Source organism: Microcaecilia unicolor, chromosome 4, assembly GCF_901765095.1.
Source record: "Microcaecilia unicolor chromosome 4, aMicUni1.1, whole genome shotgun sequence".
In the NCBI taxonomy this organism is placed as follows: Eukaryota; Metazoa; Chordata; class Amphibia; order Gymnophiona; family Siphonopidae; genus Microcaecilia; species Microcaecilia unicolor.
This window is the reverse complement of record NC_044034.1, coordinates 180,205,154-180,229,322: the sequence shown is the minus strand read 5'-3', so window position 1 is coordinate 180,229,322 and position 24,169 is coordinate 180,205,154. Positions and strand designations below refer to the sequence as shown.

The window sequence follows — 24,169 nt, the reverse complement described above, 5'->3', positions numbered from 1 at the left end:
AACTCCTCTTAGTGGAATCTTTCCTGGAAGCAAGCAAGATGCGGGAGACACCCTCTGACAAACCCAAAGAGGCAAAGTCTACGCTCTCAACATCCAGGCCGTGAGAGCCAGGGACCGGAGGTTGGGATGCAGAAGCGCCCCTTCGTCCTGCGTGATGAGGGTCGGAAAACACTCCAATCTCCACGGTTCTTCGGAGGACAACTCCAGAAGAGGGAACCAGATCTGACGCGGCCAAAAGGAGCAATCAGAATCATGGTGCCTCGGTCTTGCTTGAGTTTCAACAAAGTCTTCCCCACCAGAGGTATGGGAGGATAAGCAGATCCTCCCCCCAGTCCAGGAGGAAGGCATCCGATGCCAGTCTGCCGTGGGCCTGAAGCCTGGAACAGAACTGAGGGACTTTGTGGTTGGCTCGAGATGCGAAGAGATCTACCAAGGGGGTGCCCCACACCTGGAAGATCTGTCGCACTACCCGGGAATTGAGCGACCACTCGTGAGGTTGCATAATCCTGCTCAACCTGTCGGCCAGACTGTTGTTTACGCCTGCCAGATATGTGGCTTGGAGCACCATGCCGTGACGGCGAGCCCAGAGCCACATGCTGACGGCTTCCTGACACAGGGAGCGAGATCCGGTGCCCCCCTGCTTGTTGACGTAGTACATGGCAACCTGGTTGTCTGTCTGAATTTGGATAATTTGGTGGGACAGCCGATCTCTGAAAGCCTTCAGAGCGTTCCAGATCGCTCGTAACTCCAGAAGATTGATCTGCAGATCGCGTTCCTGGAGGGACCAGCTTCCTTGGGTGTGAAGCCCATCGACATGAGCTCCCCATCCCAGGAGAGACGCATCCGTGGTCAGCACTTTTTGTGGCTGAGGAATTTGGAAAGGACGTCCCAGAGTCAAATTGGACCAAATTGTCCACCAATACAGGGATTCGAGAAAACTCGTGGACAGGTGGCTCACGTCTTCTAGATCCCCAGCAGCCTGAAACCACTGGGAAGCTAGGGTCCATTGAGCAGATCTCATGTGAAGGCGGGCCATGGGAGTCACATGAACTGTGGAGGCCATGTGGCCCAGCAATCTCAACATCTGCCGAGCTGTGATCTGCTGGGACGCTCGTACCCGTGAGACGAGGGAGAACAAGTTGTTGGCTCTCGCCTCTGGGAGATAGGCGCGAGCCGTCCGAGAATCCAGCAGAGCTCCTATGAATTCGAGTTTCTGCACTGGGAGAAGATGGGACTTTGGGTAATTTATCACAAACCCCAGTAGCTCCAGGAGGCGAATAGTCATCTGCATGGACTGCAGGGCTCCTGCCTCGGATGTGTTCTTCACCAGCCAATCGTCGAGATATGGGAACACGTGTACCCCCAGTCTGCGAAGTGCCGCTGCTACTACAGCCAAGCACTTGGTGAACACTCTGGGCGCAGAGGCGAGCCCAAAGGGTAGCACACAGTACTGGAAGTGACGTGTGCCCAGCTGAAATCGCAGATACTGTCTGTGAGCTGGCACTATCGGGATGTGCGTGTAGGCGTCCTTCAAGTCCAGGGAGCATAGCCAATCGTTTTGCTGAATCATGGGGAGAAGGGTGCCCAGGGAAAACATCCTGAACTTTTCTTTGACCAGATATTTGTTCAGGGCCCTTAGGTCTAGGATGGGACGCATCCCCCCTGTTTTCTTTTCCACAAGAAAGTACCTGGAATAGAATCCCAGCCCTTCTTGCCCGGATGGCACGGGCTCGACCGCATTGGTGCTGAGAAGGGCGGAGAGTTCCTCTGCAAGTACCTGCTTGTGCTGGAAGCTGTAAGACTGAGCTCCCGGTGGACAATTTGGAGGTTTTGAGGCCAAATTGAGGGTGTATCCTTGCCGGACTATTTGGAGAACCCACTGATTGGAGGTTATGAGAGGCCACCTTTGGTGAAAAGCTTTCAACCTCCCTCCGACTGGCAGGTCGCCCGGCACTGACACTTGGATGGCGGCTATGCTCTGCTGGAGCCAGTCAAAAGCTCGTCCCTTGCTTTTGCTGGGGAGCCGAGGGGCCTTGCTGAGGCGCACGCTGCTGACGAGAGCGAGCGCGCTGAGGCTTAGCCTGGGCCACAGGCTGTCGAGAAGGAGGATTGTACCTACGCTTGCCAGAAGAGTAGGGAACAGTGTTCCTTCCCCCGAAAAATCTTCTACCTGTAGAGGTAGAGGCTGAAGGCTGCCGGCGGGAGAACTTGTCGAATGAGGTGTCCCGCTGGTGGAGCTGCTCTACCACCTGCTCGACTTTTTCTCCAAAAATATTATCCGCACGGCAAGGCGAGTCCGCAATCCGCTGCTGGATTCTATTCTCCAGGTCGGAGGCACGCAGCCATGAGAGTCTGCGCATCACCACACCTTGAGCAGCGGCCCTGGACGCAACATCAAAGGTGTCATACACCCCCCTCTGGCCAGGAATTTTCTGCACGCCTTCAGCTGCCTGACCACCTCCTGAAATGGCTTGGCTTGCTCAGGGGGGAGCTTATCCACCAAGCCCGCCAACTGCCGCACATTGTTCCGCATGTGTATGCTCGTGTAGTGCCCAGCCCCCAGACACTGAAGACACGACGAGTGCCTGTCAGTGAGCGAGATTACCCGGGCGCACTGGGTGCACTTCTTGAAGCCGCTGGAAGACTTCGATGTCATGGGCGGAAAAATCGCGTCGGCGAGATCGAAACTCGAAATGGCGAAAATGGCACCGCAAAAATAGGGGGAAGAAAAACTTCAACCGAGGCCTAAATAGGGCCTACCCCGACGACGAAAGAAAACTTACAGGGCCAAAGACTGGAAGTACGGGAAGGGAGAAAACCATAAAGGTCTCCTTCCGACACCTTTTTTTTTTTTTTCTTTTTTTTAGAACTGAGTCGATAAACGATGCGCGAGGTCAACTTTGGGGCGCGAACGGCGAAACACGACCGTACCGAGCGCGGACAAAAGAAAACTGGCCGGCACGAGCCGGTTCGGGCGGGAAGACGGCCGCGCATGCGCGGTGCGCATCGGCGTGCGAGGACTAGCAAAGGACTTTGCTAGGAAGTGTTCCGATTGGAGGGGCTGAAGTGGACGTCACCCATCAGTGAGAACAAGCAGCCTGCTTGTCCTCGGAGAAAGGTTATTACGTAGTGGGTTTAGTAAAGGAGACCATATTTTGTTGTACTTAACAAGTGAGTTATGTTTTTCAGACGCAGCATATTCATATTTAGCTAAAATAGACACAGAATTCCATCATTCTGTATGGGACACAATATCTTCCACCTTGAATATTCAAGATGTTTTATCATATAATATAGTTATATGTGGATCACTAATGTTACAATCATCAATAGACAAATATCAAGCACAATTACTGGATTTAATGTTACATCAAGCCCTTAGAACACTTTTCTTTTGTTGGAAAGATCTTGACAAAGTAACTTATTTATCATGGTGGGTATGACATTTGAGGCTGGCATACAGGCTGGAAAAAAAACGTTTTTAAATTTGTTCTTTTTGGGTGGGAGGGGGTTAGTGACCACTGGGGGAATCAGGGGTGGTCATCTCCGATTCCCTCCGGTGGTCATCTGGTCATTTAGGGCACTTTTTTGGGACTTGTTCATAAAAAAACAGGGTCCAAAAAAAGTGACCCAAATTCGCGCTAATAGCCTTTCTTTTTTCAATTATCGGCCGAGGACGCTCATCTCGGCCGATAAACACACCCCAGTCCCGCCTTCACCACGCCTCCAACACGCCCCCGTCAACTTTGGCTGTTTCCGCAACAGATTCCAGTTGAAGACGCCCAAAATTGGCTTTCGATTATACCGATTTGGACGCCCACGGGAGAAAGACGCCCATATCCCGATTTGGGTCGAAATATGGGCGTCTTTCTCTTTCGAAAATAAGCTGGACATTCTTGCTGTATACCGCCTTCAGTGAATTCCTTCAAAAAGGTGGTAAATAAATCCTAATAAATAAATATATAAATACATGTTAGAGAGAGAGAGAGAGAGAGATTATACATATAAGCTTAGATACTCATCCCCTACACATATCAAATTCATAGTTGACTCAGACTATAGTTTCTTAACAATACAAACTCTACTCCTACCCCCTCCCTCCAAAGAAACACTGAATAACTTTTTTTCTAACTGTGCTGCCTTTGGCACCCGAAATCAAAATAGTGTTAACAGTAAATACAACCTGCTGCTTACCTTTATGTTTAATTCCAATGCATCTGCACTGTTATGTTCACTGTTCTTAACTAAAATATTTTCCAGTTTTAGATCTCTATGAACTATATCTGTAATGAAAAATAACCCCCTCAAATTATACATAGTATTTAGAATATTTCAATAAAATGCAGTACTTTGGTAGACAAATAATTCAGTCAAAGGATTAGAGTCATAATACAACATTCTTTCCAACTGAAGATAAACTAATATTATATATCCAAGGCTAATATGCCTCTACGAAGCAGAGTCAAATCATTATTAGAGTTATCTTAAATTATAAGATGCTACAGTATTTCAAACCTGGCAATCTCATCTCTAGGATAACACTAGCAAAACAAATCTGACTTTATAAAGAGATCTGTATTTTATTACAATCTATTAATCACCTTTATCAACAATAAAATACATAATGAAACAATTAAAACATAGTAACATTGTAACATAGTAAATGACGGCAAATAAAAACCTGAATGGTTCATCCAGTCTGCCCAACAGTCACATTCATTTATCAATTCAAGATTAACTCAACAATGAACATTTATACACACAGACACACATACATACATATCAGCCAATATGGAGCTGGAACGTTGGCTCTTCTAAGCAGCGGAACTAGCGGCACTGAATATATGGATAATTACTAGGTGGGCACTATCCATTTAATTCAGGCCCAATATTCAGCATGCCTAAGCTAAAAATATAGGGCAAAATATGGTGCCTGAAAAATCCATGCGAAACAAATTTCCGCCTAAGCATATTCTATAAGCGGTGCCTAGATTTAGGTGCAGTATATAGAATACAATTAGTTGATATCTCAGTACCTAGAACTACGAGAATCCATTTACACCAAAGAAAACATGGTGCATAGATTTAGGCATGGAGGGCCATATTATACTGTATAACAGTGCATGTAAATTTTGGAACACCCATGAAACGCCCATTTCCCCACCCATAGCAACACCCCTTTTTGGTTGTGCGCATTAGAATTTTGGCACTCTGCATTAAAGAATACACTTCGCGAGTTGTGTGCGTAAATTTTAATTATCGCCAATTAGTGCTCATTATTGCTTGTTAAGTGCTGCTATCAATGCTGATTAGCTTGTTAAGCCAATTCAGTTATGCACATTGATATAGAATACGCTTGGATTTTGGCACAGAACACTAGGCGCGATAGCGAAGTTACTTACCTGTAGCAGGTATTCTCCGAGGACAGCAGGCTGATTGTTCTCACATATGGGTGACGTCCACGGTAGCCCCAGGTCCGGAAAATCTTCCTAGCAACAAAAGTTGCTAAAGCCTTCGAGCACACGGGTGCGCATACCGCGCATGCGCAGCCATCTTTCCGCCCGTCGCGCAAGAGTCCCGCTTCAGTCAACTTATGAAGCAAAAACAAAGAAAAGAACAACTCCAAAGGGGAGGCGGGCAGGTTGGTGAGAACAATCAGCCTGCTGTCCTCGGAGAATACCTGCTACAGGTAAGTAACTTCGCTTTCTCCGAGGACAAGCAGGCTGCTTGTTCTCACATATGGGTATCCCTAGCCCCAAGGCTCACTCAAAATAACAAACAGGGTCAATTGGGCCTTGCAATGGTGAGGACATAACAAAAATTGACCTACAAAGAAACATCTAACTGAGAGTGCAGCCTGGAACAGAATAAAAATGGGCCTAGGGGGGTGGAGTTGGATTCTAAACCCCAAAAAGATTCTGCAGCACCGAATGCCCAAACTGACTGTCGCATCAGCTATCCTGCTGAAGGCAGTAATGAGATGTGAATGTGTGGACTGATGACCATGTTGCAGCCTTGCAAATCTCTACAATAGTGGCTGACTTCAAGTGGGCCACTGACGCTGCCATGAGCCGTGACATGACCCTCAAGAGTCAGCCCAGCTTGGACATAAGTGAAGGAAATGCAATCTGCTAGCCAATTGGAAATGGTGCGTTTCCTGACAGCCACTCCCCTTCTGTTGGGGTCGAAAGAAACAAACATTTGGACGGACTGTCTGAAGGGGCTTGTCCGCTCCACATAGAAGGCCAATGCTCTCTTGCAGTTCAATGTGTGCAACTGACGTTCAGCAGGGCGGGTATGAGGATGAGGAAAGAATGTTGGCAAGACAATTGACTGGTTCAGATGGAACTCCGACACCACCTTCGGCAAGAACTTAGGGTGAGTGCGGAGGACTACTCTGTTATGATGAAATTTAGTATAGGGAGCATGGGCTACCAAGGCTTGAAGCTCACTGATTCTACGAGCTGAAGTAACAGCCACCAAGAAAATTACCTTCCAGGTCAAATACTTCAGATGACAGGAATCCAGTGGCTCAAAAGGAGCTTTCATCAGCTGGGTGAGGACGACGTTGAGATCCCATGACACCGTAGGAGGTTTGACAGGGGGCTTTGACAAAAGCAAACCTCTCATGAATGGAACAACTAAAGGCTGTCCAGAGATAGGCTTACCTTCCACACGATAATGATATGCACTAATAGCACTAAGATGAACTCTTACGGAGTTGGACTTAAGACCAAACTCTGACAAGTGCAGAAGGTATTCAAGTAGGGTCTGTGTAGGACAAGAGCGAGGATCTAAGGCCTTGCTGTCACACCAGACAGCAAACCTCCTCCATTTAAAAGAGTAACACCTCTTCGTGGAATCTTTCCTGGAAGCAAGCAAGACTCGGGAGACACCCTCTGAAAAACCCAAGGAAGCGAAATCTACGCTCTCAACATCCAGGCCATGAGAGCCAGAGACTGGAGGTTGGGATGCAGAAGCGCCCCCTCATTCTGAGTGATGAGGGTTGCAAAACACTCCAATCTCCACGGTTCTTCAGAGGACAACTCCAGAAGAAGAGGGAACCAAATCTGACGCGGCCAAAAGGGTGCAATCAGAATCATGGTTCCGCGGTCTTGCTGGAGTTTCAGCAAAGTCTTTCCCACCAGAGGTATGCGAGGATACGCATACAGAAGGCCTGACCCCCAATGTAGGAGAAAGGCATCTGAGGCTAGCCTGTCGTAGGCCTGAAGTCTGGAACAGAACTGAGGGACCTTGTGATTGATCTGAGTGGCAAAAAGATCCACCGAGGGGGTGCCCCATGCTCGGAAGATCTTGCGGACAACTACCCTCTTGAGAGACCACTCGTGAGGTTGCATTATCCTGCTCAACCTGTCGGCCAGACTGTTGTTTACGCCTGCCAGATACGTGGCCTGGAGAAACATGCCATGACGGCGGGCCCAAAGCCACATCTGGACGGCTTCCTGACACAGGGGGCGAGATCCGGTGCCCCCCTGCTTGTTGACATAGTACATGGCAACCTGGTTGTCTGTCTGAATTTGGATAATTTGATTGGACAGCCGATCTCTGAAAGCCTTTAGAGCGTTCCAGATTGCTCGCAACTCCAGGAGATTGATCTGAAAACCTGATTCCTGAAGGGACCAAACTCCCTGAGTGTGGAGTGCATCTACATGAGCTCCCCACCCTAGAAGAGATGCATCCGTAGTCAGCACTTTTTGAGGCTGAGGAATTTAGAAGGGATGTCTCAAGGTCAAATTGGAGCGAATTGTCCACCATATCAGGGAGTTGTGAAAAGCGGTAGACAACAGGATTGTATCTGCTAGATCCCCTGCAGCTTGATACCACTGGGAAGCTAGGGTCCACTGAGCAGATCTCATGTGAAGGCGTGCCATGGGAGTCATATGAACTGTGGAGGCCATATGGCCCAGAAGTCTCAACATCTGCCGAGCTGTGATCTGCTGAGATGCTCTGGCCAAGGAAACCAGGGACAGAAGGTTGTCCGCCCTCGCCTCGGGAAGATAGGCCCGAGCTGTCTGAGAGTCCAGCAGAGCTCCTATGAATTCTAGTTGTGAACTGGAAGGAGATGGGACTTTGGGTAATTTATGACAAACCCCAGTAGCTCCAGGAGTTGAATAGTCATCTGCATGGACTGTAGAGCTCCTGCCTCCGAGGTGTTCTTCACCAGCCAATCGTCGAGATAAGGGAACACATGCACTCCCAGCCTGCGTAGCGACGCTGCAATGACCGCCAGGCATTTTGTGAACACCCGGGGTGCAGAGGCGAGCCCAAAGGGCAGCACACAATACTGAAAGTGCTGTGTTCCCAGATGGAATCGAAGATACTGTCTGTGAGCTGGCAGTATCGGGATGTGTGTATAAGCATCCTGTTACGATTGTGGTCGTGACCCCTCTCAAACTTACCTTATTTCTGGTGGTCAGCTTCTTAGCTCGCTTCTGTCTGTCCTTCCTGAGTTAGCTCTGTCTCTGTGTGCTGGCTGCTCCCACCATGGTTCTAATTGCTTCACTATACTGCACCTGTGTGTGTTGCCTGAGTTAGCTCTGCCACTGTCTCTGTGTGCTGGCTGTTTCCAGCATGGCTCTAATTACTCCACTATACTGCACCTGTGTGTTCAGCCTCTCTGTGCTTCAGTATGCTTTCTGCCTGAGTCCTGTAGCTGTGACATCATCAGTCAGACCCTTGATAAGGAAGTGGTGTTCTTCCATTCAGGGCCTTTGCAAACGCCAAAGGTCCAGGTTAGTGTTTGGTGCTGTTAGAACTTCTGCCTTGTCTTGCTTGCCTTGAATCCTATCCTGATTCCAGTCCTGTTGGCTCCCTTTCCCTCCTGTCTGAGAACCCTGTATTCCTGGTGCAGTTAGCAATTCTACCTTGCTCTTGTCTGGGTGCCTGGTGGCACTTCTGAATCCTGTCTGCTTTTGGCTTCCTTTCCCTCCTGTCTGAGTACTCTGAAACCCTGTCTGCCCTGCTTTTGTCTAGGTGCCTGTGGGCACTTCTGAATCCTGATTCCTGGTGTTCCTGCCTGCTAGTTCCAGTACCAGTTTTCCTCTAAGCCCTGCCGGCTGCCTGCACCCGGGGCTCAACCCCCGGGGAACGTCGGCCAAGTGTAGGTGAAGCCTAGGTCCAGTTTCATGTGTTCCTGTCCAGTGTGTTCCGTTCCAGTGTGTACCAGTCCAGTGGGTTCCAGTCCTGTGGGTTCCAGTCCCGTGTGTTCCTCTCCAGTATGTTCCAGTTCAGTGCGTACCAGTCCGATGCGTTCCAGTCCAGTGTGTTCCAGTTCGTGCGTACCAGTCCGGTGTGTTCCAGTCCAGTGTGTTTCAGTTTGTGCGTACCAGTCCGGTGCGTTCCAGTCCAGTGTATTCTAGTTCAGTGCGTACCAGTCCGGTGCGTTCTAGCCCAGTGTTGGTTGGTGGGTTTTGCCTGCTGCTGCCTCTCCGCATCAGCAGCCCAAGGGCTCACGATTACTCCAGAGCCCTTGATAAGGAAGTGATGTTCTTCAATTCAGGACCTTTGCAAACGGCAAAGGTCCAGGTTAGTGTTTGGTGCTGTTAGCACATCTGCCTTGTCTTGCTTGCCTTGAATCCTATCCTGATTCCAGTCCTGTTGGCTCCCTTTCCCTCCTGTCTGAGAACCCTGTATTCCTGGTGCAGTTAGCACTTCTGCCTTGCTCTTGTCTGGGTGCCTGGTGGCACTTCTGAATCCTGTCTGCTTTTGGCTCCCTTTCCCTCCTGTCTGAAAACCCTGTATTCCTGGTGCAGTTAGCACTTCTGCCTTGCTCTTGTCTGGGTGCCTGGTGGCACTTCTGAATCCTGTCTGCTTTTGGCTTCCTTTCCCTCCTGTCTGAGTACCTTGAACCCCTGTCTGCCTTGCTTTTGTCTAGGTGCCTGTGGGCACTTCTGAACCCTGTCTGCCCTGCTTTTGTCTAGGTGCCTGTGGACACTTCTGAATCCTGGTTCCTGGTGTTCCTGCCTGCTAGTTCCAGTACCAGTTTTCCTCCAAGCCCTGCCGGCTGCCTGCACCCGGGGGCTCAACCCCCAGGGAATGGCGGCTAAGTGTAGGTGAAGCCTAGGTCCAGTTTCGTGTGTTTCTGTCCAGTGTGTTCCAGTCCAGTGTGTACCAGTCCAGTGGGTTCCAGTCCTGTGGGTTCCAGTTCAGTGCATACCAGTCCGGTGTGTTCTAGCCCAGTGTTGGTTGGTGGGTTTTGCCTGCTGCTGCCTCTCCGCGTCAGCAGCCCAAGGGCTCACGATTACTCCAGAGTCCGTGCCTGCGTGTTTTGAACCTGAGAACCTAATAGATTGCAAAAGGCCATGAGCCCGGCAAGATCACCCGCCCAGCTGGGGTCCAGCTCCGTCGTTGTTCTTGATCATTCTATGACTCTTCACTGGTATCATGGTAAACTTTTGTCTCATCCTGTTTTGAAGAAGACCCCTGAAGCGGCAGCTGAGAGAAAACATGTCCAGCTGCTCGGGATCGTCGAAAACCCAGTTTCGGATATTGACCTGTTTATCACGCTCTCTGAATATCGCCGCAACCTTGTCTTGAATCCAGCTTTGTGGGATACTCCTGAAGCTGTTGCTGAAAGGAGACGTCTTGGAAATTCCACGCTCTGGGCTCAGCTGGAGTCCAGTCCAGCCCAAGTGGCGCATCCAGCCAAAATGCTGAGTCCAGTCCAAGCGACGCGTCCAGTCAAGTCTCCAATCCCAGTTCAAGTGGCGCTCCCACTCAAACCTCGGAGTCCCGTCCGAGTGACGCTTCTAACCGAGACTCCGATTCCAGTCCGGGTGGCGCTTCAAACCAAGCCTCCAATCCCAGTTCAAGTGCCGCTCCCACTCAAGCCTCGGAGTCCAGTCCAAGGGACGCTTCGAACCGAGCCTCCGATTCCAGTCCGGGGGGTGCTTCGAACCGAGCCTCCAATCCCAGTTCAAGTGGCGCTCCCACTCACGCTTTGGAGTCCAGTCCAAGGGACGCTTCTGACCGAGCCGCCGATTCCAGTCCGAAGGTCACTTCGAGCCAAGCCTCTGCCGAGTTCCAGTGCCAGTCGAGATGCTGAGTCCGGATCGAGTTGCAGTTCTAGCCAAGCTGCTGAGTCCAAACTGAGTTCCAGTTCCAGCCGAGCTGATGCTGATTCCAGTCCTGATTTTAGTCTGAGTTCCAGTCCAAGTTCCAGTCCTGTTAGTCTGAGTCCCAGTCTGAGTCCCAGTCCTGATGTTAGTCCGAGTTCCAGTCCTGACTCCAGTCCGAGTTCCAGTCCTGATTCCAGTCCGAGTCCCAGTCTGAGTTCTAGTCCTGATGTTAGTCCGAGTTCCAGTCCTGACTCCAGTCCAAGGTACAGTCCTGATTCCAGTCCGAGTTCCAGTCTGCGTTCCAGTCCTGATTCTTGTTCCAGACTGGACTCCAGTCTGAGTTCCAGTCCTGATTCCAGTCCAAGGTACAGTCCTGATTCCAGTCCGAGTTCCAGTCTGCGTTCCAGTCCTGATTCTTGTTCCAGTTCCTGCCCAGCTGACCGTTGTCATGTGTTGAAGCTCCTCCGTAGATTTCACCATTGTTACCCATTGAGACCTGAATTTCCTTTGGAGACCTGGAGCTCCCGTGGGGACACGGGAGCCTTGAGGGGGAGGTACTGTTACGATTGTGGTCGTGACCCCTCTCAAACTTACCTTATTTCTGGTGGTCAGCTTCTTAGCTGGCTTCTGTCTGTCCTTCCTGAGTTAGCTCTGTCTCTGTGTGCTGGCTGCTCCCACCATGGTTCTAATTGCTTCACTATACTGCACCTGTGTGTGTTGCCTGAGTTAGCTCTGCCTCTGTCTCTGTGTGCTGCTTCCAGCGTGGCTCTAATTACTCCACTATACTGCACCTGTGTGTTCAGCCTCTCTGTGCTTCAGTATGCTTTCTGCCTGAGTCCTGTAGCTGTGACATCATCAGTCAGGCCCTTGATAAGGTAGTGATGTTCTTCAATTCAGGACCTTTGCAAACGGCAAAGGTCCAGGTTAGTGTTTGGTGCTGTTAGCACATCTGCCTTGTCTTGCTTGCCTTGAATCCTATCCTGATTCCAGTCCTGTTGGCTCCCTTTCCCTCCTGTCTGAGAACCCTGTATTCCTGGTGCAGTTAGCACTTCTGCCTTGCTCTTGTCTGGGTGCCTGGTGGCACTTCTGAATCCTGTCTGCTTTTGGCTCCCTTTCCCTCCTGTCTGAAAACCCTGTATTCCTGGTGCAGTTAGCACTTCTGCCTTGCTCTTGTCTGGGTGCCTGGTGGCACTTCTGAATCCTGTCTGCTTTTGGCTTCCTTTCCCTCCTGTCTGAGTACCTTGAACCCCTGTCTGCCTTGCTTTTGTCTAGGTGCCTGTGGGCACTTCTGAACCCTGTCTGCCCTGCTTTTGTCTAGGTGCCTGTGGACACTTCTGAATCCTGGTTCCTGGTGTTCCTGCCTGCTAGTTCCAGTACCAGTTTTCCTCCAAGCCCTGCCGGCTGCCTGCACCCGGGGGCCGGGGGCTCAACCCCCAGGGAATGGCGGCTAAGTGTAGGTGAAGCCTAGGTCCAGTTTCGTGTGTTTCTGTCCAGTGTGTTCCGGTCCAGTGTGTACCAGTCCAGTGGGTTCCAGTCCTGTGGGTTCCAGTTCAGTGCATACCAGTCCGGTGTGTTCTAGCCCAGTGTTGGTTGGTGGGTTTTGCCTGCTGCTGCCTCTCTGCGTCAGCAGCCCAAGGGCTCACGATTACTCCAGAGTCCGTACCTGCATGTTTGGAACCTGAGAACCTAACACATCCTTCAAGTCCAGGTAGCATAGCCAGTCATTTTTCTGAATCATGGGAAGAAGGGTGCCCAGAGAAAGCATCCTGAACTTTTCTCGAATCAGATATTTGTTCAGGGCCCTTAGGTCTAGGATGGGACGAATCCCCCCTGTTTTCTTTTGCACAAGGAAGTACCTGGAATAGAATCCCAGCCCTTCTTGCCCGGGTGGTATGGGCTCGACCGCATTGGCGCTGAAAAGAGCAAAGAGTTCCTCTGCAAATACCTGCCTGTGCTGGAAGCTGAAGGGCTGAGCTCCCGGTGGGCAATTTGGAGGTTTGGAGATCAAATTGAGGGAGTATCCCCGCCGAACTATTTGAAGAACCCACCGATCGGTTACAAGAGGCCACCTTTGGTGAAAAAATTTTAACCTCCCCCCGACCGGTAGATCGTCCGGCACGGACACTTTTATTGCGGCTATGCTCGCCTGAAGCCAGTCAAAAGCCCGTCTCTTGCTTTTGTTGGGGCGCTGCAGGGGCCTCTCGAGGCGCACGCTGTTGACGTGAACGAGCGCGCTGGGGTTGAGCCTGAGCAGGCTGGCGGGAAGGTGGATTGTACCTATGCTTATTGTAAGCATAGGGAGCATTCCTCCTCCCCCCGTAAAACCGTCTACCTGAGGTAGATGCTGAAGGCGCCCGGTGGGAGTTTGTCAAATGCGGTTTCCCGCTGGTGGAGCTGGTCTACCACCTGTTTGACTTTCTCGCCAAAAATATTATACCCCCGGCAAGAAATATCCGCAAGCCGCTGCTGGACTTGACTGTCGAGGTCAGAGGCACGCAGCCATGAGAGTCTGCGCATCACCCTGAGCAGAAGCTCTGGACGTCACGTCAAAAGTACCCCTGGACAGGAATTTACGACATGCCTTCAGCTGCCTGACCACCTCCTGAAAAGGCCTGGCCTGCTCCGAAGGGAGCTGATCGACCAGGTCCGCCGGTTGCTTCACATTATTCCGCAAGTGAATGCTCGTGTATAGCTGGTAGGATTGGATTTTGGAGATGAGCATAGCTGACTGGTAGGCCTTCCTCCCAAAAGAGTCCAAAGTCTGAGCCTCCCGTCCCGGGGGCACCGAGGCGAAATCTCTCATACTTTTGGCTCTCTTAAGAGCAGAATCCACAACCCCCGAGTCATGAGGCAACTGGGCCTTCATCAACTCCGGGTCCCCGTGAATCCTATACTGGGACTCAACCTTCTTAGGAATGGTGGGGTTAGATAGTGGTTTCATCCAGTTCCTCAACAGTGTCTGTTTAAGGACATTATGTAGAGGAACAGTGGATGACTCCTTAGGTGGCGAAGGATAGTCCAGGACCTCGAACATCTCAGCCCTGGGCTCATCCTCAGTTACCACCGGGAAGCGAATGGCCGTAGACATTTCCCGGACAAAGGATGAGAAAGACAAACTCTCCAGGGGAGAAAGCTTTCTCTCTGGCGAAGGAGTAGGGTCAGAAGGAAGGCCACAAGACTCCTCAGAAGAAAAATATCTTGGGTCTTCCTCTGCCTCCCACGAGGCCTCTCCTTCGGTATCGGACAGGAGTTCTCTGACTACAGTCCGAAGCCGACGCCAAGGAGCTATGTCCCAGATGGAGATGCCGAGAACTTGACTCCCGTGCTGGCAGCAATGAAGCTCCCTCCATCGACGTCGACGGAGAGTCAACTTGGGGGGCAGCCGAGGCCGATGCCGACGTCGAGGGCCTCACCACAGGCAGGGAGCCAGCCGCCGCATCCATCGACGGTACCGTAGGCGCAAGCACCCCGGTACTGGAACAGACTGTCACAGCAGCCCCTCCAGGATCCCTGGAAGAATGGCGTGGAGGCGCTCGTCAAGAGTGTTGAGAAAAGCTGCGGAGTCGGTACAGGAGTTGAGGCCAGAATCTGCCGAGGAGGAGGCGGTACTGGGCTGTCCGGAGGCCGGCGCATCGACACCTCCTGTATGGAGGGTGAGCGGTCCTCCCGGCGTCGACACTTCACAGGTGCGGATTCCCTCGATGCCCCGGAGCTCTCTGTACCGTAACGAGAAGGGAACCGATGACAGTGCTTCTTTGCCTTTGCTCAAGGCACATCACTGGTACCCCTTGGTACCGACGAGGACGTGGAATCCACACGCCTCCTCGGGGTCAGGTCCGAAAGGGGTTGGTCCCGATGGGCCTGTACCGCAGGAGCCCTTGAGGCAGGTGGAGACCCACTCGATGGTTCACTGCTGCCAGCATGTGATGGTCTCTGGACAGCCATTACCTACGCTCCCGAGGTCAACACCGAAGTACCGGGCAAAGCTCCAAACAGGCGTTCCCGTTGAGCTTGTCTCGATGCTTGTGTCCACTTTTTAAGGCTAAGACACAACTTACATGCGTCTGGGCGATGGTCGGGCCCAAGGCACTGGATACACCACGCGTGAGGGTCGGTGTCTGAGATTGCCCGGTTGCACCGAGTGAACTTCTTGAAGCCACTGGCGAGCCTCGATGTCATCGACAAAAATAGCGACGGCAAAATCAAAATTCGTGATGGTGCCAAAGGAAAGGCACAAAAAAGGGAGAAAACCCGTACGGGCGGCCAAAATGGCCGCACACGACGACGAAAGGAAACTTCAGGGAGAACACTAAAGAAACTAAGGGAAAACTTTTTTTTTTTATAAAGAATAAACGAAACAGCTCGTTCACGAGCACAAATGGAGAAGAAAGAACTGGCGAAAGCCAGCTAAAAACGAAGGCTCTTCTTTACTGGGGCACAGAACCGCCGTAAACAGCCACTCTTGACCACAGAAAAAAGAAGACTGAAGCGGGACTCTTGCGCAACGGGCGGGAAGATGGCCGCGCATGCGCAGTATGCGCACCTGTGCACTCGAAGGCTTTAGCAACTTTTGTTGCTAGAAAGATTTTCCGGACATGGGGCTGCCGTGGACGTCATCCATATGTGAGAACAAGCAGCCTGCTTGTCCTTGGAGAAAAATAGAATCCAGGGGATAATGTATCTGTTTAATGGCTGAATATCGCGACTGAATGGATAATTTTTCAACCGCCCTGCACCCCACCCAAAACCCAGTCCCTTTTTATATGGATAGTATCAAACCATTTAGTCAGATATTTAGATATTTAGCCAGATACTAATAGTATAACTTTGAAAAATCTACAAGGAGAAGGTGGAAAAAAGAAGCTTGTGGTTCCACATGGGATATCCTTGTAATAGCCCTTAACAAAGTCTTTGAATATTTCCTGTAAAAATTAGCAAGACTGTCCTGAAAAGTGCAAAATAAAAACAAACACAAAAAAGATGAAAAAATATTTATCTTCTACAGTTAGTACAACCGGGATTGATTTTAATGGCTTTTCCATCAAAAACTACCCTTCTGAAGCATCCAGTGCAATGATATTGCACCAAGGTAGCAAAACAGAGTATGGACTTGCATAGCAAAGAAGATGCCTGTGCTGGCTCTGAGATGAAAATCTGTTTGAGCAGATGAGTCTATAGAGAAAAAGCGAAGATACTTAGCTGTAGCAGGCATTCACCGAGGACAGCAGGCTTCTTATTCTCACAAGTGGGTAGGCACCATCCCGCGTCGCCCAGCCCGGCAAATTTCCCATAGAATTAACTAGAGCTTTTAGAAGCACGAGCCACGCTCCAGCGCGCATGCACGAGTGCCTTCCTGCCTGCCACCACATCAGTTTAATACAAAAGTAAAAAAATAAAAATAAAAACATGCAAATAGACAACTCTAAGGGGAGGTGGGCGGGATTGTGAGAATATGAAGCCTGATGTCCTCGGAGAATACCTGCTACAGGTAAGTATATTCGCTTTCTCCCAGGACAAGCGGATTTCAATCTTCTCACAAGTGGGGAATCCCTAGCATCCAGGCTCACCCAAAACAACAAACATTGGTCAATTGGGCCTCGCAAAGACCAGGACTTAATGCAGATTAACCTGAAACTATACAGAAACTAGATGAGAGTGCAGCCTGGAACAGAATAAAACGGGCCTAGGAGGGTGAAGTTGGATTCTGGACCCCAAACAGATTCTGCAACACTGACTGCCCAAACCGACTGTCACGTCGGGTATCCTGCTCAAGGAAGTAGTGATATGAATGTGTGGAATGAAGACCACATCGTAGCCTTACAAATCTCTTCAATGGAGGCTTTCTTCAAGTGGGCTACCGACACAGCCATGGCTCTACCATTATGAGCCATGACATGACCCTTCAAAGTCAGTCCAGCCTGGGCATAAGCAAAGGAAATGCAATCTGCTAGCCAATTGGATATGGTGTGCTTCACGGTGGCGCCCCCCATCCTGTTGGGATCAAAAGAAACAAAAAGCTGGGTGAACTGTGTGAAGGGCTTCATCTACTCCATGAAAAAGGCCAACACTCTCTTGCAGTCCAAGGTCCGCAAGCTGCTTTCGCCAGGATGGGTTATGAGGTCGGGGAAAGAATGTTGGCAAGACAATCGGCTGGTTCATATGGAACTCCGACACCACCTTCGGCATGAACTTAGGGTGCGTGTGGAGGACTACTCGGTCGCGCAACCTAAGAATGATTAACGAACAAGCTTCCTTCCGTAAACTACTGAAGACTCACCTGTTTGAACAAACTTACGGAAAGAGCCAAAACACATAGAGTCCATACTCACTGTTCATCAATGCAACATACATCCACTTCTGCTCCCTCATCCTGTAATCCAGTCAATCATACATTTATTCACGGAACTATGTACACCATATGTCTTTGTGTCTAACACTGCCCTTTCAACTTCCCATTGTCTCCTTCCAATGTTTCTATGTTGATGTCCCATTGTTATATTCCTAATGATATTCGAATGTCTCGCACAACTCTGTACAATGTAATCCACAACCAAGTTGTAACAAATGTAATTCTATTATTCATATCTTATTGTAAGCCACACTGAGCCCGCAAAAAGGTGGGAAAATGTGGGATACAAATGCAATAAATAAATAAATAAATAAATAAATGATGAAACTTAGTATAAGGTGCATCCACTACTAAGGCTGAAGCTCACTGACTCTACGAGCTGAAGTAACAGCCACCAAGAAAATGACCTTCCAGGTCAAGTACTTCAGATGGCAGGAATTCAGTGGCTCAAAAGGAGCTTTCATCAGCTGGATGAGAACGACAATGAGATTCCAAGACACTGGTGGAAGTTTGACAGGGGGCTTTGACAAAAGCAAATCTCTCATGAAGTGTACAGGAGCACTGCCTGAGGTAAAGAACACCGTCCCGACAGAGGCCCCGGATTAGCTGCTCGCTACCAGGTCAGGCCTTGCAGAGGAACTTGGCGGGCACGAGAGAGAGGACTGGATCAGCGGATTGCTTCTAACACCACCGATGTTTGCTTGCTTTGCTTTGTTTATTTTTGTTTAGTTCTGCCAAAATGAACTAGATAGGCTGCCTGCGATTCTGCTTATCTGTATTGTTTTGCTTGCTCTGCTAAAACGCACTTCCATTACAACTGGAAAAAAAAAACAAATCTGGATAGGACTTATACGGGAGGTATCAAATTGCATCCAGATCTATAATATAAATGCCTCTTGAATGATTGCCTCACAACTCACAGCCTGTAACAAGATCCAGAAAACTCTTAAAGATTATCATACACCTGTAATCTAAATACCTGCTAAATGTTTGCTAGGTTTCTCATAGCAATATATTGAAGCAAGATCTGTAATGCTTATAAAAGTAAATACCTGCTAAATGTTTGCTAGGTTCTCATAGCATCATAGTGAAGCAAGATCTGTAATGCTTGTAAATTTATATACCTGCTAAATATTTGCTAAGCTTCTTATAGCATTATCATGAAGCAAGATCTGTAATCTCTGCGTGGAGCGTGGAGCTACTTTACATCTTATATACTGTTGCTTTAGTAATTGTTGTAGTGTCTTAAATACTGATAACCAGCTGCTACAGGGACCCAGCAGTAGACACCATGCAGTAGGTGCACCACGCATATTGTACTTTATATCCTTTACATTGTTGCGTTAGTAATTGCTGTAGTGTCTTAAATGCTGATAACTAGCTGCTACAGGAACCCAGCAGTAGACACTGTACAGTAGGTGCACCGAGTATATTGTATTCTACATCCTATTTACTCTTGCTTCAGAAATTGCTGTAGTGTCTTAAATGTTGATATGTACCCCAACAAAATACCCCTAATTATCTACTGTTTCATCCTACTCATACAAGTACATACAACCCATGACACATATAACAACAACCTCACAACTTTCGAACCACACACCATACACGTACAAATCATGCTTGCACAAAACAACAACAAAGTATACAACAAACCTAATACCTACAGACACCAACAAGAGTTATCAAAAAAAGAAAATACCAAATCCACACATCAAGAAAATAGACAACTGATAAATATCACCACAAACCCAAACCCAAGGGAGCAATACCAATTAATACAAATAGGCTACTCTAATGCTAGATCAATAATCAAAAAAACCATAACGATAACTGACTGGATAACAGAAGATCACCTTGACTTCCTTCTCATCAATGAAACCTGGATTCATGACTCTAAAGACCCAATAATCCTAGAGCTTTGCCCACCAGGATACAAAATCACCCATTGGACAAGGGAAGGAAAAAGAGGCGGAGGCATAGCTATAATTTATAAATCCCAATACACAGTCACAACAACAGCTGAATCTATCCTTCCCCATCTCGAAATAGCCTCAATCAGAATCAACCACCCCAACCTGCAGGACCAACTAAACATAATCCTATTTTACAGACCCCCCAGCTAGATGGCAAAATACCCAGACACACTTCACGGACTTCATATCAAATACTTGCCTGTCCTCCCAAAATATTCTTATAGCAGGAGACATCAACCTTCATCTGGAAGAAATTAACACAAACAACGTACACGAATCCAAGGAATTCCTACAACTTTGGGAGTTCCACTGGCCTAACATGCAACCCACCTACAAGAAAGGACATACATTAGACATCATTACCCATAAATTTTCATCAGAAGCGAACCTCAGAATCAAAGACACAAAATGGACAGCCACACCGTGGTCAGACCACTACAAGGCTATCACCTCCCTCCTCTGGAAAACAAAAGAGACACTACAAAAACAAGAAAAAAGAACATACACTACAAGAGGCAAAATAGACCCTCTAACATTCTGGCAACAAATATATACCGATGAATGGACAACAACTACTGACTCACCCCAATTTCTACAAGAATGGGATAATAGATGCAGAACAGTCCTAGACAAACTAGAACCTCACATAGGAAAAACTCAATCCCGTGGTTCAACGAAGAACTGAAAGAACTAAAAACACAGGTTAGAAGGCTAGAAAGAGCTTGGAGCAAAAAAAAAGACAAACACACACTCAAAGAATGCAAACAGTTACAAAGAAAATACAAATACAAAATCAAACCAAAAGAACGCATTACAGAACTATAATAGGACCAAATTACAAGGATACGCATAAACTCTTTTCACTTGTAAATAATCTCCTAAACACCACACAGGTCACTTCGAATAGCATAGAAACCCCATCGGCAACCAACCTAGCGAACTATTTCAAGGAAAAAATTATAAAGCTCCGACGCATGATACCAAGCAATATCACTGAGTACACAAGCATCCTTGAATGCTTAGACCCGAAACCTGGAGAATATCCAGCCGATCGATCATCGACCAACTTTGACTTGATTTCAGTAGACGAACTCACACACTGGATCGGAAAATATGCCAAATCTCAATGCAAACTTGACATCTGCCCTACTAGCCTACTAAAAGCCGCCCCCAAACAATTCACAAAAGACTACACAAACCAAGTAAATTATAGACTCCTAAACGGTCTCTTCCCTACGGATAAAGGAAATACCCTTCTCACTCCACTGCCAAAAGATGCCAAGAAAAGCACAATGGACCTAACCAACTACCGACCAGTTGCTTCGATCCCGCTCATAACAAAACTGATGGAAGGCATAGTGACGCAACAATTCATGGATTACCTAACCAAACACTCAATCCTACAAGAGTCTCAATCAGGATTTAGATCAAATCATAGTACTGAAACTGTACTAGTGTCTGCAATGAATTCATTCAAAAAAACAATTGCAACCGGCAAGAACATACTCGTACTACAATTCGACATGTCTAGTGCTTTCGACATGGTAGATCATGAAATATTACTACATCTGCTAGAATACTTTGGAATCGAAGGCCCAGTTCTCAAAGGATTCCTCACCACCAGATCCTACCAAGTAACAACGAATAATGACAGATCACCACCTTGGACTCCTGAATGTGGAGTTCCTCAGGTATCCCCCCTTTCGCCAACTATTTTCAACCTTATGATGATACCACTAGCCAAACTTCTAACCAACCACAACTTCAACCCCTACATATACGCGGATGATGTCACGATCCACATCCTGTTTAAAAGTAACTTAAACGAAATAACCAACAAGATCAACCAGAGCCTCCAAATCATGCACTCTTGGGCGGATTCATTCCAGTTAAAACTGAACGCAGAAAAAACTCAATGTCTAGTTCTCACCTCCCAATACAACACAATCAACTACCCTACCATAACCACACCATATTGCACACTCCCTATTTCAGATCATCTGAAAATTCTTGGAGTCACTATTGATCGATACCTCACACTCGACACCCACGTGAAAAATACAACGAAAAAAATGTTCTACTCGATGTGGAAACTCAAGAGAATAAAACCTTTTTTCCCAAGAAACATCTTCCGTACCCTAGTACGTCCACCAGATTGAGCATATAAAGTGGGGCGTCTGCGTGGATGATTTTGTGGACTGTTGTGAAGATCTTGAACTCGATTCGTTCCTTGAGTGGTAGCCACGATAAGCTTCTGTGGAATGGATCCACAGAAGCTTAGCTGAAATTGGGTGGCGGGGGGGAGAGGGGTTGGTGGTTGAGAGGCTAGGATGAGGGAGGGCAGACTTATACGGGGTCTGTGCCGGAGCCAGTGATGGGAGGCGGGACTGGTGGTTGGGAGGCGGGAAATACTGCTGGACAGACTTATACGGTCTGTGCCCTGAAAAAGACAGGTACAAATCAAGGTAAGGTATACACATATGAGTTTATCGTGGGCAGACTAGATGGACCGTGCAGGTCTTTTTCTGCCGTCATCTACTATGTTACTATGTTAGTACAGTCATTAGTAATAAGTCATCTGGACTACTGTAACACTTTGTACGCAGGCTGTAAAGAACAGACCATTAAAAAACTCCAAACAGCCCAGAACACCGCAGCCAGACTCATCTTTGGAAAAACTAAATACGAGAGGGCGAAACCTCTAAGAGAGAAGCTACATTGGCTACCACTCAAGGAACGAATCGAGTTCAAGATCTTCACAACAGTCCACAAAATCATCCACGCAGACGCCCCACTTTATATGCTCAATCTGGTGGACCTATCACCTAGAAATGCCAGAAGATTGGCCCGCAAATTCCTCAATCTAAACTTCCCCAACTGCAAAGAAATTAAATACAAACAGTCATACGCTACTACTTTTGCATATAAAAGCTTCCCAAACGTACAAACATTCTATACATGTTATTTCCAGAATTGTGGATTTTTCCCAAGTCCATTTAGTAGCGGTTTATGGACTTCTCCTTTAGGAAACCGTCTAACCCCCTTTTAAACTCTGCCAAGCTAACCGCCTTCACCACGTTCTCCGGCAACGAATTCCAGAGTTTAATTACGCGTTGGGTGAAGAAAAATTTCTCCGATTTGTTTTAAATTTACTACACTGTAGTTTCATCGCATGTCCCCTAGTCCTAGTATTTTTGGAAAGCGTGAACAGATGCTTCACATCCACCTGTTCCACTCCACTCATTATTTTATATACCTCTATCATGTCTCCCCTCAGCCGTCTCTTCTCCAAGCTGAAAAGCCCTAGCCTCCTTAGTCTTTCTTCATAGGGAAGTCGTCCCATCCCCACTATCAGTTTAGTCGCCCTTCGCTGCACCTTTTCCAATTCCATTATATCTTTCTTGAGATGCGGCGACCAGAATTGAACATAATACTCAAGGTGTGGTCGCACCATGGAGCGATATAACGGCATTATAACATCCTCACACCTGTTATCCATACCTTTCCTAATACCCAACATTCTATTCGCCCTTTAATCACAGGCTCACACTCAAGCACTGCCATGACCAGTTTTCCCTCTAAGTTGAGCGTGTGTGCACACAGCAAAATGTTGCATGCACAAGAAAATATAAATACTGAGATATTTTTATTAGTTGTTAAAAAGCATTACAGAAAAACTGAACTATCTGTATCTGCCTCTATTTAGATTTCAGCAAAGCTTTTGACACGGTTCCTCACAGGAGGCTCTTGAATAAACTGGATGGGCTGAAGATAGGACCCGAAGTGGTGAACTGGATTAGGAACTGGTTGACGGGCAGACGCCAGAGGGTGGTGGTGAATGGAGTTCGCTCGGAGGAGGGAAAGGTGAGTAGTGGAGTGCCTCAGGGATCGGTGCTGGGGCCCATTCTGTTCAATATATTTGTGAGTGACATTGCCGAAGGGTTACAAGGTAAAGTTTGCCTTTTTACGGATGACACCAAGATTTGCAACAGAGTGGACACCCCGGAGGGAGTGGAAAACATGAAAAAAGATCTGAAGAAGCTAGAAGAATGGTCTAACGTTTGGCAATTAAAATTCAATGTGAAGAAATGCAAAGTGATGCACTTAGGGAGTAGAAATCCAAGGGAGACATATGTGTTAGGCGGGGAGAGTCTGATTGGCACGGACGGGGAGAGGGATCTTGGGGGTGATAGTATCTGAGGACCTGAAGGCGACGAAACAGTGCGACAAGGCGGTGGCCGTAGCTAGAAGATTGCTAGGCTGTATAGGGAGAGGTGTGACCAGCAGAAGAAAGGAGGTTTTAATGCCCCTGTATAAGACGTTGGTGAGGCCCCACCTGGAGTATTGTGTTCAGTTTTGGAGGCCGTACCTTGCGAAGGATGTCAAAAAAATGGAAGAGGTGCAAAGAAAAGCTACGAGAATGGTATGGGATTTGCGTTCCAAGACGTATGAGCAGAGACTTGCTGACCTGAACATGTATACCCTGGAGGAAAGGAGGAACAGGGGTGATATGATACAGACGTTTAAATATCTGAAAGGTATTAATCCGCAAACAAATCTTTTCCGGAGATGGGAAGGTGGTAGAACGAGAGGACATGAAATGAGATTGAAGGGGGGCAGACTCAGGAAAGATGTCAGGAAGTATTTTTTCACGGAGAGGGTGGTGGATGGTTGGAATGCCCTCCCGCAGGAGGTGGTGGAGATGAAAACGGTAACGGAATTCAAACATGCGTGGGATATGCATAAAGGAATCCTGTGCAGAAGGA

At 48.2% G+C, this 24,169-nt stretch overlaps 1 protein-coding gene across 6 annotated transcripts in view; it reads right to left on the bottom strand.

Moving 5' to 3' along the window:
• Positions 1–24,169, bottom strand: part of STK33 (serine/threonine kinase 33) — a 430,311-nt gene that overhangs the window by 166,761 nt on the left and 239,381 nt on the right. For all 6 annotated transcript variants that reach the window (XM_030201030.1, XM_030201029.1, XM_030201032.1 and 3 more), the window contains one exon: positions 4,195–4,283. In XM_030201030.1, coding sequence (XP_030056890.1) covers positions 4,195–4,283 — 89 coding nt within the window. The remainder of the gene's footprint in view (positions 1–4,194; positions 4,284–24,169) is intronic.